At 38.5% G+C, this 18,704-nt stretch overlaps 1 protein-coding gene across 1 annotated transcript in view; it reads left to right on the forward strand.

Moving 5' to 3' along the window:
- Positions 1 to 1,071: 1,071 nt before the first annotated feature.
- The window catches only part of acsf3 (acyl-CoA synthetase family member 3), a 32,931-nt gene continuing 15,298 nt past the window's right edge, over positions 1,072 to 18,704 (forward strand). Inside the window, exons 1-5 of the mRNA XM_079555553.1 lie at positions 1,072 to 1,123; positions 1,792 to 2,547; positions 6,474 to 6,629; positions 12,966 to 13,120; positions 14,572 to 14,717. Of these exons, the coding sequence (XP_079411679.1) occupies positions 1,846 to 2,547; positions 6,474 to 6,629; positions 12,966 to 13,120; positions 14,572 to 14,717 (1,159 nt within the window). The 5' untranslated portion in view covers positions 1,072 to 1,123; positions 1,792 to 1,845. The remainder of the gene's footprint in view (positions 1,124 to 1,791; positions 2,548 to 6,473; positions 6,630 to 12,965; positions 13,121 to 14,571; positions 14,718 to 18,704) is intronic.

Raw genomic sequence — 18,704 nt, forward strand, 5'->3', positions numbered from 1 at the left:
TCTGACAGCAATCATCGAGCCAAAACGCGGCAGCACCATCTGCATCAAAAGAATGCTATCAAACAACGTATTGAACAGCACGCAAATTCTCCATAACCTGAAAATATCCAAACAGTAGCTGTTGAACTAGCCCGGCATCTCCTTGAATACTGTTTTCCCCAGAAACAGAAGCGAGTGGTCTTTGACGATACTATTCCTGAGAGTGGAGGGGAGTTCTCTGAAACAAAGGCTCCAGTTTTGTTAGGAACATGCCATCACCGTTTGCAGTGTAGGGGGTTTGGGGAGGGAAGTGAAAACTTTTTGAACGTGTGCCATGTCTGTACCATTCTCTCATCTAAGGCCCGCGAGTGCCAGCTGGCGGTTGATTGTGCCCACTTGCACTGCAATGATCACGCCAGCCAAGCTAGTTGGCACAGTGCTAAAACTACCATATGATCTCCCGCCAAACAGCTCTGTATGTGCTAGATGGATATTTTATGAATACCGGAATAATCAGACATATAGTTTTGTGGGCTCTATAACTCAACACTGGAGTAAAAAAAAATAAAAAATAAAAAATAAAACAAGCCACATGTCCACCCAGTAAAATATTTTAATTTATTTAATTACAAAGTATTTCATTTAATGTGAGCATAGACCTGACTTGTATCGTTGCTGGGAGCAGGACATCCCCAGCATGTCTCTTTTGAGGTATAACTGCTTTTATTTGACAGGGTAGCCAAACATGTGGCCTACACATTTAAAAAAAATAATAATAATAGCATTGTTGATGTCTAGCTGATCATCAGGGCCACATCTAGTATTGCTGGCATGTTTTAGGCAGGTATCCACTTTTTCAGACATTCATGGAATGTTCCGCAGTGTGGCTTTAATCTACTATTCTCAAGAAGATGCTGTTACAACCACAACTACAACTACTGGTTTGTCCATTAAGATAAGCCACTATGATCTGAATTAAATTCATGTTTACTTATAGTTCTTTTGAGATGTTTTTTCTCTCCAATACTTCTTGCGTATAGGAACTGTTGTCTGTCTTTCTTGTTTCACAGGGAATCTCAAGCTGATGCACATGGTCCGTCACTGAAACGGGACGTACCGGGGCTACTGTCATTACTGCTCCTTGGTAAGGTTTTAAGTGACCTTTGGAGTTGTTTAAATTACCCATGCCTTTTCATAAACGCGATGTAATTTACCATTAGTACGCGTTTTCAAGAAACATAGAAGCATACACGTTCGAGGTTTTCTTCGCCTGTAACCTAAATGATATTGCCAGTGCTAAATGTGCTAGCTTTCTGCTGCACTGTGCTATGTAAATGTAGTGGATTTGCTTATGTCTTATTCTACCTGAATATGAATGTTTTCAATATCAGTTGACAGAGAACTAGTAGGAACTGAATGTACGTGTTGTATGAAGAGGATATAAAGTGCATATCCTATACAGGTTGGTTAAAACGACCCTTTTAAACAAAAGATAGTAAAGGGGAAACAAAACTTTTCCCTGGTTTGACATTTTTGTGATGTTTCTTTATTTAATATTACTATAATATAAGAAGAGGTTTAAACATTCTTGAAATATCTTGAAATATCCATTCCCTACTCTGTCGATACTTTATTTATTTTCAACTTTTCTTTATAAAATGACCTGCTTTGGTGTAAGACTATGATTACTTGGCATTGTTCCGTCAAAGTAATAATAATAATAAAAAATATGTGTTAAGCTCACTGTCACTTTTCTAGCTGGATAATATATTTGCAAGTTAATGTTAAGCTATGCATCTTTATTTATTTCAGATACAAGGATATGGAGCTCTCCTGAACGGCTTTTTGTGGCACTGGTCCTTTAACATGTTGCCAGGAGGCCTGTTTTCTGCTGCTACTTGTCACTCTCTTATGTGGACCCATTGGAAATTCATTCACTGTCGGCCTCCGAGGACACTGACCTGGCTTCTCACTGGAGTCGTGAGAGATGCTCATAGCTGGACAGTAGCACCATCACCAAAGCTAAAAGGCCCTGTATTTGCCCGAGCAGATTCATATGGAGACAAGACTGCTATCATAGACAATAGTGGCATTCACAGCTATAAGCAACTGTACCGCAGCAGCTTGGGACTCGCAGGTGTAATAAGCGCTCTTCTCAATTGTGTCACAGGGGATGTTGGTGGTAAAAGAATCTCCTTCCTGTGTGCCAATGACGCGTCTTACACAGTGGCACAGTGGGCCACTTGGATGAGTGGTGGTACAGCAGTCCCCCTGTACAGAAAACACCCTCAGTCTGAACTGGAGTACATAATCTCTGACTCCCAGTGCTCACTGCTGGTAGCGGGACATTCATATGCTGAAACTTTAAATCCTCTGGCGCAAAAGTTAGGGCTTCCATGTGTGACTCTGCCGCTAACATCCGAACTACACATTTTAAACAAGACGGAGTCCAATGAAAAATGTTCCATCAGTGACTGGGATGAAAGGCCCGGTATGATCATTTACACCAGTGGTACCACGGGACGCCCCAAAGGAGTACTGCACACACACAGCAGCATCCAAGCAATGGTAAATAAGTCCCTTATTAAATCACCATAGTTTGTCACTCTTGATCACTTCTAGCGGAAGGTAGGTACTGCTAACGCTCCTGACAGGTTTCAAAAGATGGGCAAATGAGGGCCAATTTTTCATAAGAGAGAGACTTACCTTAAAGGCAGGAGTGTATCTGTGGCATAATAGCCTTTATAATTGATTTGCTCTATAAGGGACAGGAAATATAACATTTACTAACAGTAAAGTAACAGTGGTTCTCAATATTAAACTTTTTTTTTTATCATTATCTCTAATTAAATTAAATAAGGCCAAATATTGCAGATGATGATTACATTAAAAAAAAAAGAATAAAAGGTGATGGAGTGTGACAGAAACCCCAAAGGGCTTATACTTCGTGTCACACCCCTAAACAAATTACAGATCTCACGTTGAGAGAGAGAGAAAATGAACATTTCCTTCTGGTCAAATACAAAACAGATGAAAAATCAATATCAATGAATCATTAATTTATGACGACATGATTCAACAGTCGATCAGCACAAATATTTTAATCACATGCTTAAAGTAAAAATACTGTGAACTGTATTTTTTTGATTGACTGCGGAATTCTTCCGCAGTCAATTATTGGTTTTCATGTTCTTTATTATTATTCCTCTTCCATCTTTTTCCCGATTTTCTAGAGCTTTCAGCACCTTCATGCTTTGTGCAATTTATGCAAGTTATGCATCAAAACGTTCCGCATGTTGAGAAGGGTGCTATTACTTTTGGGACTTCTGCAACTTACGTTTTTTCTGCAATCAGCCAAAATGTCGGAGATTTTTCCCATTGACTTATAATGGGGCTGCAGCAAATCCATGCTTTTCTGCAATTTTTTCTGCATTTTATGCAATTTCTGCACTTTGTGCATGTTCAGCTTCTGCAACTTGTGGGTTTTGAGAAAAAATTGTCCTTCTGCAGTTTTCCATTTTTTTTATACGAGAGTTTGAAATTTTTGCATTGGTGTGTATGAGGGGAATCCAGCCAATGGGGAGACTCCAGGCCTTTCAGCCATTTGTGCAGCTTCTGCCAATCAAGCACTTTCAACAGTTTGACCAGTTTATGGAATTTAAAAAGTTTATGCAATATTAACAATTTATGCAAAGTAACGACTTTATGCAGATTTAACCAGTTTATGCAACTTAAGAGTTTATGCCATTTAGGATTTATGAATTTTAAAGAGTTTATGCAATTTACATAATTTATGCAAATTAACCCATTCATGCATTTTACCACTTTATGCAGTTTATACAGTTTATGCAACATGACATTTTATGCATTTTACCAGTTTATGCAAATTAGATTATGCAAATTAAGCAATTTATGCAATTTGAACAGTTTATGCAATTTCTGCATTCGCTTCCCGCAATTCCGCAGTCAATCGCAATGGCGCAGTTTTAAATTATTATTATTTCTATTGTGATTGAGTATCAAGGCTTATATTTAGTGAGCATCAGATTTTTTTGCTGTTAGTTGTCATAAACTCTCCATACTCATTCCATAGTTTTCCTCCACGCTATCGAAAAGAAAATTGCACTTGTTTCTTTTTGCACAGTGGAAGATGTAGTGTCAGTGCCTGTCTGGTTTTATAACAATGAACTTGAATAATTGCTGATGTAGGAAGGAGATTTTCCATGTCTTTGGGCAAATGTACCGATTTGAAGTATTAATATCATAAATATTTAACAATTGTAACTTCGTGAAAAGAGGAGCACTTGGTTCACTATAATCTGAAAACGTTACTACGTGAACAAAAGCCTTTTGCAAGAGTAGAATTTTTTTAAGGTAACTTGGAAAAGTACTTGCCCAGACAATATTCCAGTTGGAAAGATATGGGTATATTAGTATAGTATAATGTTAGCATTACAGAATTGTGAACGCAACTTCTAATTTCTCTTAATATGCCAACTGATTTAGTGATTTTATTGCAGACCACATCAATCTACTGTCGCCAGAGGAGTTTGTCATGAAGCTGAACACCCAAAAAGTGGACTGATGAAACTTGCGGAATTTCCTCATTTTGAATGCAAATTTGAATTTCATCAGGGTTATATTTCCTATTTCCTGCAAATACCATAAAACTACATTTTTTTTAATATTCAGAGATAACTTATTGGCTTGAAACCATGCAGAGTACTTCAATAAGTATTCGTTTAGTTTTTCAGTGCTCAGATCTTTGTGGGAAATGATTAGACTGGTGTTGTCTTCAAATAGAAGAGGAACGGTAGATTTTGTAACATTGGCAAGATCATTTATGTACATCAGAAACAATAGAGGCCCTAATATGGATCCTTGAGGAACTCCATATTGTATTTTTTTTTCTTAGAATCGTAGCCATTCATAGAAGCATATTGACTTCTAGCTTTTAAGTAATTCTGCAACCATTTATGAACATATCCCTGAAAGACATATTTAAACAGTTTGATACAGTGCATCATGATATTGTGTTGAGCAAACGCTTTTGAAAGAAAAGAAAGAAATACACCCATACTGTATTCATCATTGTTTTAACCTGTATATATTCTATCAGTTAGTTCAACAAGTGTTGACAAGTTCTTTCTAAATCCATATTGACACTGATAAATAATATTGTGTGCATTCAAATGTTTCAACAATCTTCTATAAACCAATTTCTCCAAGATCTTTGAAAAACATGGTAAGATTAAAATGGGCCGATTATTTGTAAACAGGATCACTAGATTTAAATAAAGGAATCACTTTTGCAACTTTTATATCTGTGAGGACAATAGCAGTATTCATAGACAATGTAAATATGTGAGTCAGAGGCTTAACTAGAGGAGTCAGCACATCTTTAATCAAAGAAGCACTGACACCATCATGTCCTGAAGCCGAGTTCTTCAACTGTAAAATAATCTCACTGACTTCTTTAGTATCAGGAAGATCGAAACAATCCATAGTTGGAAAATAACTCTTGATATAGTCAAGTGGATTAACTGTTGTATTCTCGATCTTACTGGCAAGAACACCACCAACATTGGACAAGATGTTGTTGAAATGACATGCAATCTCATATGGATCAGTCACAACAGAGCTGCACTCTACAAATGTAGACAGGAACTTTGTTACTGCCTTCTTCCTTTGAAGTAACTGGCTAATAATTTCCCATGTATTTTTTAGATTATTTGAAGATTTTGAAAATTGCTCACTTTTTCTTAGCTATTCTCAATAAGTGACCAAATCTGTTTTTATAAGATTTATAAGTTGCTAAGTTCTCTTTGCTAAGCTCTCTTTGAGTCAGCTCTGTTTGTCTAAATATGTCTGAAGAGAGAGTTTTCCTCTCTCTTCAGACATATTTAGACAAACAACATCAGGCTTTTAGCTCCTTTGAAACTAAAAACAAAAACGCTTAAGTTTGCGCTCTTCACTGTGTCCTTGCTGGGCGCAGAAAGGAGAATAGCATTATCTATAGTTAACTTTTGACAAAAAACATTTGTTATTCTGTATGTGTGTCTACAGCTAACTTCATAAGGGAAAAAATAAATTGTGTTTTAATGGCACTTTATTTTGAGCTTTGGTACAATTTGAGCTGTTACCACATGACCACTGGCGAAAATGTGTATTATTTTTGGCCAAAGGTTTAAATTCTTAAAAATAAATGAATCCATTTTTATGTAGCCTATTTTAATATGTTGTACAAATTGTCATATGAAATACTAATTGTTTATGGCTACAGTAACAAGAAATAAAGACATATCTTGTATGTTGACAAATGAGTAATCACCAAGCCATCTGATTGCAATACTTTTACCAGATGCATTCATTTGTTTCTTTCATTTTCACTGGATATATTAGGCCTGATTGAAATGCGGTAATATTGCACTTAATCATTTACGTAAAAAATATTTTATTAAAAGCAGCTGATTGTGTCCTGTCATCACCCCCAGGTCCAGAGTCTGGTGTCTGAGTGGGCGTGGTCTAAAGATGACGTCATACTGCACACGTTACCACTTCACCATGTCCATGGCATCGTCAACAAACTACTGTGCCCGCTGTCTGTCGGCGCCACCTGCGTCATGATTCCGGAGTTTCAGCCTCAGACGGTCAGCACGTTTTGTTTTGGTTAATAGGCTGCTTTCACATTAGGGCTGCACGAGGTGGACAAAAACCCTTTTTGCGATTTTTCGGACTGATATTCGATTTGCGATTTGAATATTTTATATAGCAGATTTTTCATGCAACTGAATATTGTGCTGCATATATGCTTCTTAAACGGCTGTTAAACATCATGGTACTCAGTTATTACATCTCAGCTTTATGCAGCAGCAAGATACAAATCTGCAGCAAAGAGGCATTTTATTTTTCGTTTTAATCTTCTCTAATAAACGTGGCCTTTCTCCCTCCCTATTCAGCCACATAAATGCATTCTCTGAACCACAAGCTACAAAACGCTGCTTGTTTTATGAAAATCCGCTCATTTATGTCAAAAAACGTCTGTAAAGATGTTTCAATAAAGCTTACTACCAATGATATGCACGTGTATAGGGCTAGGTACCAAAAAGTTTAGGTTCTATGGGTATAGAAAAAAAGTATTGAATGTAAATACTTGATGTAAGATGTAAATAGTTTGTGAAGTTATTCTTTTTAGTTTTTGTTTAATGTTCAAAAGTTAACAAAATGTCAATTGATTGGACTTTAAATGAATATATAGGAGGAAAAAGGCTGCAATGAATCAGCTTCTGCCTCCATCTTCTTCCTTGAATTGTAAGGGGTCATTTACCAAGCGTTTGCTCATGTGCAAAAGTCAGTTTTTATTCACACAGCATTTCTCATTTACGTTCAGTGTAAGATTTAGAACCCTAAAACTTTAATCAAGGCAATTTTAAATGATAAATTAGGTCCAACATATCTACAAATAGCTGTATGATATTTCTCAACTTGCACTTGCTATTTAGCACGTCTTGTTAAATGACCTCCTAAGTGTTTTTCTCTCCATCCCTCTCATCCCTCTGACTCTCTCTCTTTGCTCAGTTTCTTCTCCTTCCCCTACTTCCTTTCCTCCCTTCCTTCCTGACTGTCAAACTAAGTGTTTGGGGCTCAGTGATGAATTGCCCTGTGTGGCTTTGTATCTGACCAATGCCGACTCACGGCAGGGGCTTAAGCAGCGGATCAATCGATGCGCTGACATTGAAGGATGATGCTGCTTCTTTGGCCCTTAGAGGGAGGGGGACAGATGGGCGCTAAGTGTCTCCGTACAACGCACATAGACCAGACTTTGCAATATGAATGGTGTAGTTTCATGCTTCGATTCATTTTTCAATGCTTTGTAGCAATAATAGTGGTGACGTAAACAGGCCGAACATATGTATCTATCAACAGGGGTATTGCTCCACCACACAAGCTATCAGTATGCCGCTGTTATCCCTGACCTTGTGGACTAAACCACCGCCGCCCCCCTCGCTCTCTCTTAGAAAAAGCCTTTATTCTCCTGCTCCTGAAGTTACAGTGCATTGATGAAGTGATCGATAGTCTGTCTCTTCTATCCCCTCAGATCTCTGAAGGGTAGCCTAGGCAGCAGAGGCCAATATTGATCTCTGCTGATTTTGCCTGGAGATAGTGACAGAATTTTTCTGTGGACGAATCGTGATCTACTAAAGAGCAGATAAGTCTATTTCAAGTGTACACGTGTTGCCTGGAAAAGATACCAAGTCCTCTGAGGATTCCAGGGACTTTGTAGTTGCTTTTAATGCTTCAGAGCGTCTTGTTTAGTGTCTGGCCATAGTCATATGATGTACATGAATAAAATACAGTTTTATTTTTGTATTTACATGCTTTATTTTGTATGATTATTTCTGATTAATATTACGTCTACTTTTTATGTTTAACCTTCTCTGTTGAAGAGCAATGTGGCAAATCGTCTTTTAGCAGCAGGTCACAGATTCTGTCAAATCTTAAAATAAACACACAAATTACATTTCTAGTTCTACTGTACATCATTTACATGAATATGCAATTTCTCCATCTGTGAGATCAATAAAGTACCATCTTATCTTATGACTTTTTTTGTAATTACCCACTTGATGCATCTTTCCAATAATCATAATTCAGTGGCAAGAGTTTCATAATTGACGCTTTGCTTTATAATGCGATTGTTTGATACCAACTAACACCAGAGCACAGATTTTCTTTAAAGTTATTACTCCTTGTAAATAAGTAGGGATGCACCAATCCGAAACTGGTATCGGACACTGGCATCGGATATCGGAGCCGATACTGGAAAAAATACGATATCGGGTATCGGTTACAAATATCCGATACTGAACCGATACCAGTTTAGTCTCTCAGCGCCTTAAAAACACCATTTTCACCACCTAAATCTAAGTGAATATGGGCATGCTGTATTGTGAAGCTAAAAACCTAGAGAATTCAATCGCAGAGTTAGTTTTAACCTTTTAATAGCCTTTGTTTTGATCACTGCGCAAAATTCTGCAGTTATGCAATAGCAGGCTAAAGCTAGCGGGAGCATGCTAATGCTAGCAAAAACTAATCCAGGCTGGGTCAGAAACTATGATAGAAATTCATAAAGTAGCCTAATAAAAAAAAAAAAGTTGAAGTGGGCACTGAATGAAGCCAAGTGTTTGTGTTTTAGTTTAAGAAATAACTGATCTAACATATTTGTAATGATCAGATCACTTAATGTGAGTTGTTTATATTAATGTAACCTATAGCCTGTCATATACAGATACCCAAGCATATTTAGTGTGGAAAAGTCATCCTTGTTTTATATATTTATCCAAGAGTTAATCAATAGATATAATCGATAACTGATCTGTAACATGACAATAAAATATGACTTTATTTATAGAAGAAAGTCTCTTGATATCGGTAAATATCGGCAGATACTCCAACCCCAGTATCGGTTGCAAAAAAGCTGGATTGGTGCATCTGTACTAATAGGATGTCTTCCTTCTAGTTGTATGAATGTTTTGCACATTTGCCTTGTTTTTCTTGATGCACATTCTCACTATCTGCACTTACTGTGTGTTTTAAGAGCTCAGACTGTAACAAGTGAATTTCTCCACTGTGAGATCAATACAGTCACATCTTATCTTAAAACACAGATTTTTATCATCAAACCGATCCAAAGGGTGTTTTGTTTTCTACTCTGCAACAACAGCACTGTGTAATTTGATTTCAAACAATGAGGGGTTCAGCATCAGGAGTGGCCCGTTGAGGTTGGGCCAGTGGCAGCGTGGTTCCTGGACCTGTGGGTGTTTTTTGTCTGAAGTGGCTGGGTTGGTATCTCGCATCAACCCAAAACATGCACAGTTAGCTTATCTTAATAGTTTCTATAGTTAGTATAGACCAAGATCCTCCTCCTCGCTCAAGACCTAGAGATGGGTCCCTAGGTGCTGCCCTGTGGCACTGCCCTGACAGTCTGTGGCACTGTTTTCAAGGATGGGAGTCATCCTTGAAAACAGTGTCCTCTGCAAATTAACCTCCTCTGTAGGTTGATTTGCAGAGGACAAATTAACCTACGGCGGCAATATTTTCTACAAATAAAATGGTCTTTAGTATATGAATTGATTGGCCGAACGCTTTACCAATATCCTGACCTGATCCCAATTAAATAGCTTAGGAGGCTGTTTGGAGCTCTCTTTGACTCCTGTCCCTTGGCTGAGGCCTAAAGTTTGACGGACATAAATTGCCTTCCTCTCCGCTGCAGACCGGCCAGTGGTGGAAGCGCTCCATTGCACTTGATGGACACCAACCAGGATGCTCAGGGCACGCTCACTTAATAATCCCCTTTCTCTTCACTATACTCTGCGCTCAGGTGAAGGCTAACATTTTAGAATGCCTGGCAATTTTGTTGTGAGTAATGGTTGTGGGGAGGATGATTGGACTCTTGTCAAGTTTAATTATAATTCCTGCCCATTTATTTCACTGTGTTTGTTTATCAAATGTAGACGATGGAAAAGCGGGCCTTAATAGAGTGCGCTGAATGGATAATGGATGTGTATAGAAAGAGGTGACTCAAAGGAGAAGTGGAGGGAAGAGTTTGGAAATTGCCGGCACATTAAGAAGGATGTGCTGGTATGTGAGAGGAATGGGTATAGACTGTGCGTGTGTGTTTTTTTTCTGTTTGCGAGACAAAGGCCGAGGCAGTCAAGCGGGATATTGCGAAATGGAGAGAGGGGGTAAGTGAATACGAGATAGGACAAGAGGAAGAAGAGGGATGAAGGGTAGACGCGGGGTCAGGAGATGAAAGCAGTGAATGAAAAAGAAGCACTTGAGAAGAAATAGGTTGGAGGTTTGAAGATATAGAGGTGGATGCATACACAGAAAACTGAGGGGAAGCAGTCGTTTCTATGAAAGGACCACACTGGGTTAAGCGTTTAGCTATTAAGCTAACACATTCATCCCTGGGAAAGTTGTAGAAAGCCATACCAACATTAGACAGAACTGGCAGAACAGTTGCACTCATTCAGGTGGGGTAGCAAGTAGCAAGATCAACCAGTCACAAGTCATGAGAGTGAAACGTCACACATATATCAACCAATCAGCTTAACCCTGACCCTGCCCTAGCCACTTACCCTAAAGGATAGTGGGCTGGTGCCTAATCTTAAGTTAGTCTCTGATTGGATAATGAATGTCCACCGTTTACCAACTATCCTAGGAAAAATATTTATGCAGTGGGGCAAGGCATTCTTAGGAACACTGTACAATACTGTGGACTAAAAGCTCTTTATTAACATGGATAATGCTGGCACCGGATGTCATAAATTTAAAAACACAGGCAAAGACATAAAAACATGTACAATAGGTGAATCCTCCAGCCTGGTGATACTGACCATCAGCCTGGCTCTACATCTGGAAATGGGTCCCTGGGCCCCTGTCACTGCCCACTGCTCCTCTTTGCCCCAGCTGCATCGAAGGATGGGTCAAATGCAGAGGACAAATGTCCCTTGGGGAAATATAAAAATATACCTTCACCTCAACCTAGGTAACATGATTACCTAAGATTAATTAAGATACTGTTACAAAGAAAATATCTATCTTTCACCTATCTCCAAAAAAAACTATACAAAGTTGCAATGCTAGAAAACCCATGTATCATGATGCATTCATGATGCATGATGCAACCCAACATTTGTGACAACAATGATAAAAGTACTGACTTCAAAGACACTGCTAATAGAAACAAACCATGGCTTACTGTTGTAAGTCTTTTAACAGTAAGTACGACCATCATATTGAATATTTCAAATACTAGACCTTCTTCAGAAAATAAACCAGGACATTACATTATATTACATATAATGTATTACATTTACCCTCATTTTTAATATTCAAGAGCTGACTGAAGCCTCACCTCTAAGTATTTTTCTACATTGTTGAATCAGTTTTGTGTGAAGTGTTTTGGTCATGGACACTACAGTGTTCGAGGCCAGTCTCAGTATGAATTAAGCTCTCGACCATCCGGGAAATCAGCTTCACCTACGGAGCTACATTCTCCCGATTTTTTGTCTAAATTTAGTTGCCATCATACCATTGCAATGGTTCCTGCCATTGTGCCCGGTTGCATAGGGATGGGCGGGGCGCGTATTTCAATATCTTACTGTCCTTGAACACTTGATTCAAAGTGTTTTTACATGTGCGTCACGGACAATGTTCATGTGCATCAGCCACTGCAAAGACAGAAAATAGATCTGTCGTGTGTGAAGGCAAAAGTGGCTCCTTCAGCAGCAGAGGCACATTTGTCAGAAGTGTCCATTCACGGCCCTACAGCGCTGCAGGGTTTTCTTCTCCCTGACCTTTACAAATCTTGGCTTTTTCTTCTGCTTCTTGGCAAAGGTTTGACAGCTTTTATATGTGCACGGCTGCCAGGATTTCACTGCGCCATTTACTTCAAAAAGGAAATAAACTATGCATTAACTTTAGAAATTTGTAAATCAACTCTCTGATTATCTTTCTTTCTTTTTTTTTTTTTGATTGATTGATTGATTTTCTTTCATTTATAGGGGAAAATACCACATTGAGCATTTACAGGAGGAGTGTGTACATGTTTCTAATAGGATCAGCCCAACCCACAGACCCATTGAATGCTTTCTTTAAAGACTATAAATGATTTGTTTGGGACTTTGTTTTAGTTATTCCTCATACTCCCCAACATGCAAGTGTTGATATTGCATCTGTTTTGATATTTACAAACTTCAGAACAAAGAGAAAAGTGACATCTGCTATGCTACTGGTCATTATGTAAAATATGGTATTTCCTCACTGAAAATGATTTCTTTCTGGTACTGACAATCACCAATTGAGACAAACTGATACAACCTTTTTTTTTTAAAACTCCTTAACTTCACGTCAATAAGTTAATGGAGAACTTGAGTATAAGGTGGTCATTGTAGTAATGCTGTCCTATATGTGTCCTGCAGGTGTGGGAGAGGCTGCTTAGCACAGAGGGTCCTCGGGTGAATGTATTCATGGCGGTACCAACAATCTACTCCAAACTGATCCATTATTATGACGAACACTTCACACAACCTCATGTCAGGGACTTCGTCAAAGCTGTCTGCAAAGAAACGATCAGGTACTGGCTTTGTGGTTAGTGATCAATGTAGTCCATAACGTATATGTTGCTCAGAGGCAAAACATTGAAGAAACACAGTGCAGTGTACTTTAGTCGTCTTTTTATTTTTAACTTTGTTTTCTGTTATGTCATTTTTTTATTATTCTTTTTCTGTTTCTGTTTATTTTGTTTTATTTAGGCAATTCTGCGGCTCAAACTTGCTGAAATGTTCCAGTGAACTATTGCGGCTTTTCCACTTCCAAAACCTACACTGCACTGTGCCCATCTATCTTTAACTCTGTTAACGGGGTTTTGACTGGGCTTAACCGTGTTAGATGAGGAACAAACAGGGCTCCACCTCAGGCCAAAGTGTGCTGGACTAACTTGACATGACCAGACTGCTGGTCTCTGATTTGACAGATGAGCAAGAGGACAGCCCTCACTAAAACAGTCTTTCCAAGTTGATATATTCATGTTCCACATTAGGGCTTTGCAATTAATTGAAATTCAATCATGATTTTGATTATTACCCTAAGCTATTACAAAAATAGCATAATCAAGAAAAAAACAATTATTAGGACGCCCTCCTGCTTGTCCATTCAAAGCACAGAAAGTCCCTCTTGTGCGGTTTGTGTGTCTGATCCACTGAACTACCAGCGCAGCGTGATAGAACTGATGTATTTGTCACAGATAATTTGAATCATTTTTATACATAGCTCTTGAGATAACGCTACTGATAAGTGCTCACCTTTTGCTGAAAGAAGAGCTGCTTAGAAGCCTCCATATATCCTGTGCCAGGCACTGGTTTTATGTAGAAGAGTCTAAAACTCTTCTTCAGGAGCAGATCTGACAAATGCAGCTCAAAGCAAACTCTTTTTATTTCATGCTTCTGGGATGATTGTTTTTGCTCCCTACGCATTTCACATGCTACGGGCAAATGCTTTGGTCCGACAAAATAAACAGCGCTGTGTGATGATGTCATCAGGCCGCGCAGTTCGGTTTGCTTGGACAGGTGTGAGGGCTGGCCAGCAGGGGGCAGGTGTGACAGAAATCTCTTAATAGAGGATTAGTTTAGGAAAATGAGCTTATTTGATATATTTTTGACTTTTTTTTTGTTGTCCAAAGAAAATACTTTGTATAGTTTTTGTTGATAAATAAATAAAATAAATATATATAATTTTAAAGGCAACAAATAATTGTTTGAGTCATCCTGATTTCAATTGAACTACTAAAATAATCGTGATTATTATTGTGTCTATCATCGAGCAGCCCTATTTCACATCATTCCGCTATTGAAAAAGGTGATTTCGCCCATGATAGCATTTACACACATATCTCACACATCTCTCTCAAACCCACAAAGATGGAGCACCTCTGACCTGGAGGCCCGACCCTCAATTTGACCCACTACGCTGCCGGTTCTGTTTCCTTAACCTGAAGTGCTTGTCTTCTGTCTTGTTTGTAATCTCCAGGCTGATGGTGTCTGGCTCAGCAGCTCTTCCTCTTCCCACTCTGCAGCGCTGGGAGGAGATTACCGGGCACACGCTGCTCGAACGCTACGGCATGACAGAGATAGGCATGGCACTTTCCAACCCACTCAAAGGCCTACGCATCCCAGGTACATAGCAACAAGCACCCAACGATTCTTATAAGATGAAATAAAGCAAAGATGCTGACACTGATATTGACAAGCCCGTACTGATTAGAGGTATTCTTGCTCTTGCCTGCAGAGAGAGCATTTACTATGTAATGAGATGAATAAGATTCCTTTCATCCATTTTAACTTTGATAACATAATGCACGATATGTCTACTTTTAACGTTAACTGTTTTCATAACCAACAAACAACAATGTTAAAGATCTTTTTATTTATACAGTATAATAATGGTAGACATAGATAATGAATGCCATGTTCCTAATATGCTATGAAAAAAATGCAACCCACAAATTAATGAGAATGCAAACATTTCATTAACTTATAAAGAGCAATTAAAAAAATCTAGTGGTGATGTATACCTCAAATTAACATTATTATCTGAAATGTTTATCATAAGCTCTAGTGCATCGCGGCTGTTTGTGTTGTCTAGTAATTAGGCGTAGCATACGACCTCTGAAGGAATACAGAAATTATCAATCAACAAACCTGTAATTTGTGTTTTTCTGCCGTAATCATTTTGTTGTCATTGCACGTGCAGAGACTGTTGTGATGCAGCTGGAAAACGGTGTGATTGCTGTTCATGAAGATAAAATTATGATTTCATATCAAATTAAGTGTTATTTTTGTTTGTAGAAAATGTTTGCATGTTTTATTTTATCTTTTCTCTCTGTTGCTCTGTTTGCAAAATGGCTTAAAAATGTAATAGACCTTAGTGGTGACCCTGTTGTGTCACTGTGCGATTCAAAAGTGCTCACGTCGTTAAGCCTGTCATGATAACAAGTTTGAAATTCGATATATTGAGGCAGGAAAGTATCGCGATAAACGATATGATTGACTCTAACGATACTAGATACTGTCAACAATCAGACAAATTGCAGCAAACCTTTGTTCTAAAGGTGCATAATCATTCCCTAACATACCAAACAAGCTGCGATAAACATGAAATATAATGTAACTAAATTGGCTTCAGATAGAAATCAAAGTTTTACAAAGAAATGTACAGACGATAAATATTGAGCCCAAAGTGTACCATTTATTGGTTATTTATTGAACGATAAGTCGATATAGTAATTATCGTGACAGCCCTACACGTCATCAGCAATAAGGGGTCAGTCATTTTACAAAATTCTGACTTTAAGCATTAACTCTTGAAATATTTTTTAGAAGAAACACTTCATTCACACAGTTTTGACCAGTCCTGTTCACTTTGGTTGTGTCTTTATCAACTGGTGAAGCGCTCCGATCTGTATTTCCTGGAGTGTATGTTAAAGTGTCACATTTTCAAAGCCAATAATCCATCATCGGACCCATTTAGAACAGTTTTGTGAATTATTTCCCTTCACAGCCTTTTGCTGTGGTGTCATTTGGACAAAAAATATTGATCTTGACGGAATCAAATACTTTTTTCCGACCTATAATGACGTCCATGTGGTCTACCTCCTTTCCACAAGCACCGACTAGTTCAACTTTGTGACCTTTCAATCAAAGTCTATCCACTTTTGATCCTCTCCCCTCCATGTTTTTTTGATGTGCGTCATTTTTCCTCTGGTGTGCTGTCAAATGAAACCCCTAAATCCCAACTTCACCGCCCTCCGATGCTCCCCAAAACAAAGGCGACGTCAGGAAATGGGGTCAGACACGCGGATGCTTTCCTCACTTCTCATCTCCTTATACCTTGCCTCGCCTTCGTTCCTTGCTCCCCAGCTCCCTCGCTGCCACTCCCTCCCACTTCCCGGTAATGCTAATTAGCCTCGCAAGTGGTTTGGGTAATGCTCTGTGCGCGTGTTTTGTCGAGGTTGTTATTGTGTTGCTCTTGTTTTGCTTGTCAAGTTTCTCAACATAAACTGCACTGGCTTTGTTTGATCCCTCTCAGGTGATTATTAAGGATGGCTTTGAGAGGTCTGCGGTTGTATTGATGTTTCCACTGCAGAAAAGGCATTTGAACAAGGTGTGTATGTGTGTGCGTGTGTGTGCGTGTGTGTGTGTGTGTGCGTGTGTGTGTGTGTGTGTGTGTGTGTATGTGGGCATCGGCTGTGCCTGTTTGAGTCAATGCGTTCCTGTCTTGTCTTTAAGTAGGTTAAAGCAGATCAATAGCAACCACAGGAAACACTCTCTGAAGAGCAGTGGAGGGGAGTCTGCAAGAACACATGCACTTTTTTTAATGTATGTACCATCAATCAACTATATTAGCAGTGCTTTCCTTATATCAACATTCTTTTTAGTCTTTTTATTTTATTTGGGGCATCAAAGTGTCCCAATATTTGTTTTTGCTTTACAGTATTGGAGCGTTCCTGACTAACAACAGTGTTTTCTGGGTCACGTTGCCCTTGTTGAGATGTAAATATGTAGGATGTGTTAATTCATCCCAGCTTTCTCCATCTTTTTTTTTTTAGTGCATCTATATTTGGGCTGTATTAATTTTTTCCCTCTGTAAATGTTAAAACTGGTTGCTCGATGCATAAATTGTTCTTACAATATTAAAAATGCCCTTTCTCGCATTTTCTTGTATATTCCTAGCTCTGCAGTAAATATATACCATTGAGACAGGAACAGTGTTTCTATAAAGGTCTCACACTTTGCATCTTCTCTGGTTTCTCATGGATACATGTGCAGGAACAGGCCTCTTCTAAGAGAATTGCCGACCTTGTTCTGTTATACCTTTGGCTTTTACTCTGCAAGAGAGAATTGATGTTAGTCAAACACTTTTGTTTACCTGGGCTTTAGACGGTTGCAAAAATAACTAATTTATATATAATAATTAATACTCTTTGCAAGAGCTCTATTTGTACAATTGATGGCTTTTAACTAGCATTAACATCATGTGTTGAATCTTGCCAGCCCTTCACTGTTATGCACAGAAAGATTGACTTAAGATTATCTCAGCTAACATAATTACAATTAAACATTTTTAAACCATTGCTTTTTATTTAACATTTTGCTGTTCATTGGCATTTAGTCTGCATGAAGCATTGTGAGCAAATGCAGAACCTCTCATCTCAACATGACAGAAGGAGAAAAGTGATAAGGACGAAGAAAGAGTGCACTTTCAAAGTTCAACTGCAAATGGAGTTGTGAGATTTTTTTGTCAGCTTGGGACAGGAGGCTGTTTTTGTCATTTCTATCTCGCGAAATGGACACGAGTTGAGATTACACTCTGCACACCACTTCACCCCAAAACACAGAGTGACTCTTGATTTTGTTTGAGCGATGGAATCTGACATTTGAGAGTTTTTAAGTTGTAGACTTGTGTGATTTAGGAGCAATTAGACTTTTCCAGCCTATTGAATTTAATGACAATGTTTTTAAATCCAAACCCCCCTGAAGCAAATGGGGAGACAAATTAAGCAGGAAAATAATTTGCCCTTACTTATCTACCTAGTCAACTGTGCAAATTGACTCCTAAATTGAAGTTTCGGCTGTTATCTTTTACAATTTGTGCCTAATTTCTGTATTAAGTCTCACCTGCAGGAATCACTACAGCACTTTATTGGACTGGTTGACTTGAAAGTGACAGGCACTGCCAATCAGGGGCAAAGTGGATTGGATCAATATAAAGTACGAAAATTGCTTTCTAATCAGGGCTTGACCCGCTCTTCTCTGTGAGAGCAGTGGTCTGTGAAACGGCATAATTGCTTCAAGGCAGTCGTGCAGACATATACCTAAGGAGAAAAGGCTCCGACACACAAAGACTCTCTTTTGTACCTCCTGGTTATAATTACTTTACTCACATTTTCACACAGCACAAATTAAAACTGCAGGTTATTTCATTACATACAGGATTTCCCACTCTGTGATTTTTAATAGATCAACTTTAACATGACCTGAATTATTTATAAACTTCTCGTATTCAGAATTTATTGTGGCTAACAAGTTTTGTGTATAACATGCTAGAAAATGTATGACTTGTCTTCAATGTTTTGACAAGGCTGCATGTTTTAGAGAAAGACG

This window comes from Gobius niger (assembly GCF_951799975.1).
Source record: "Gobius niger genome assembly, chromosome: 4".
Lineage (NCBI taxonomy): Eukaryota > Metazoa > Chordata > Actinopteri > Gobiiformes > Gobiidae > Gobius > Gobius niger.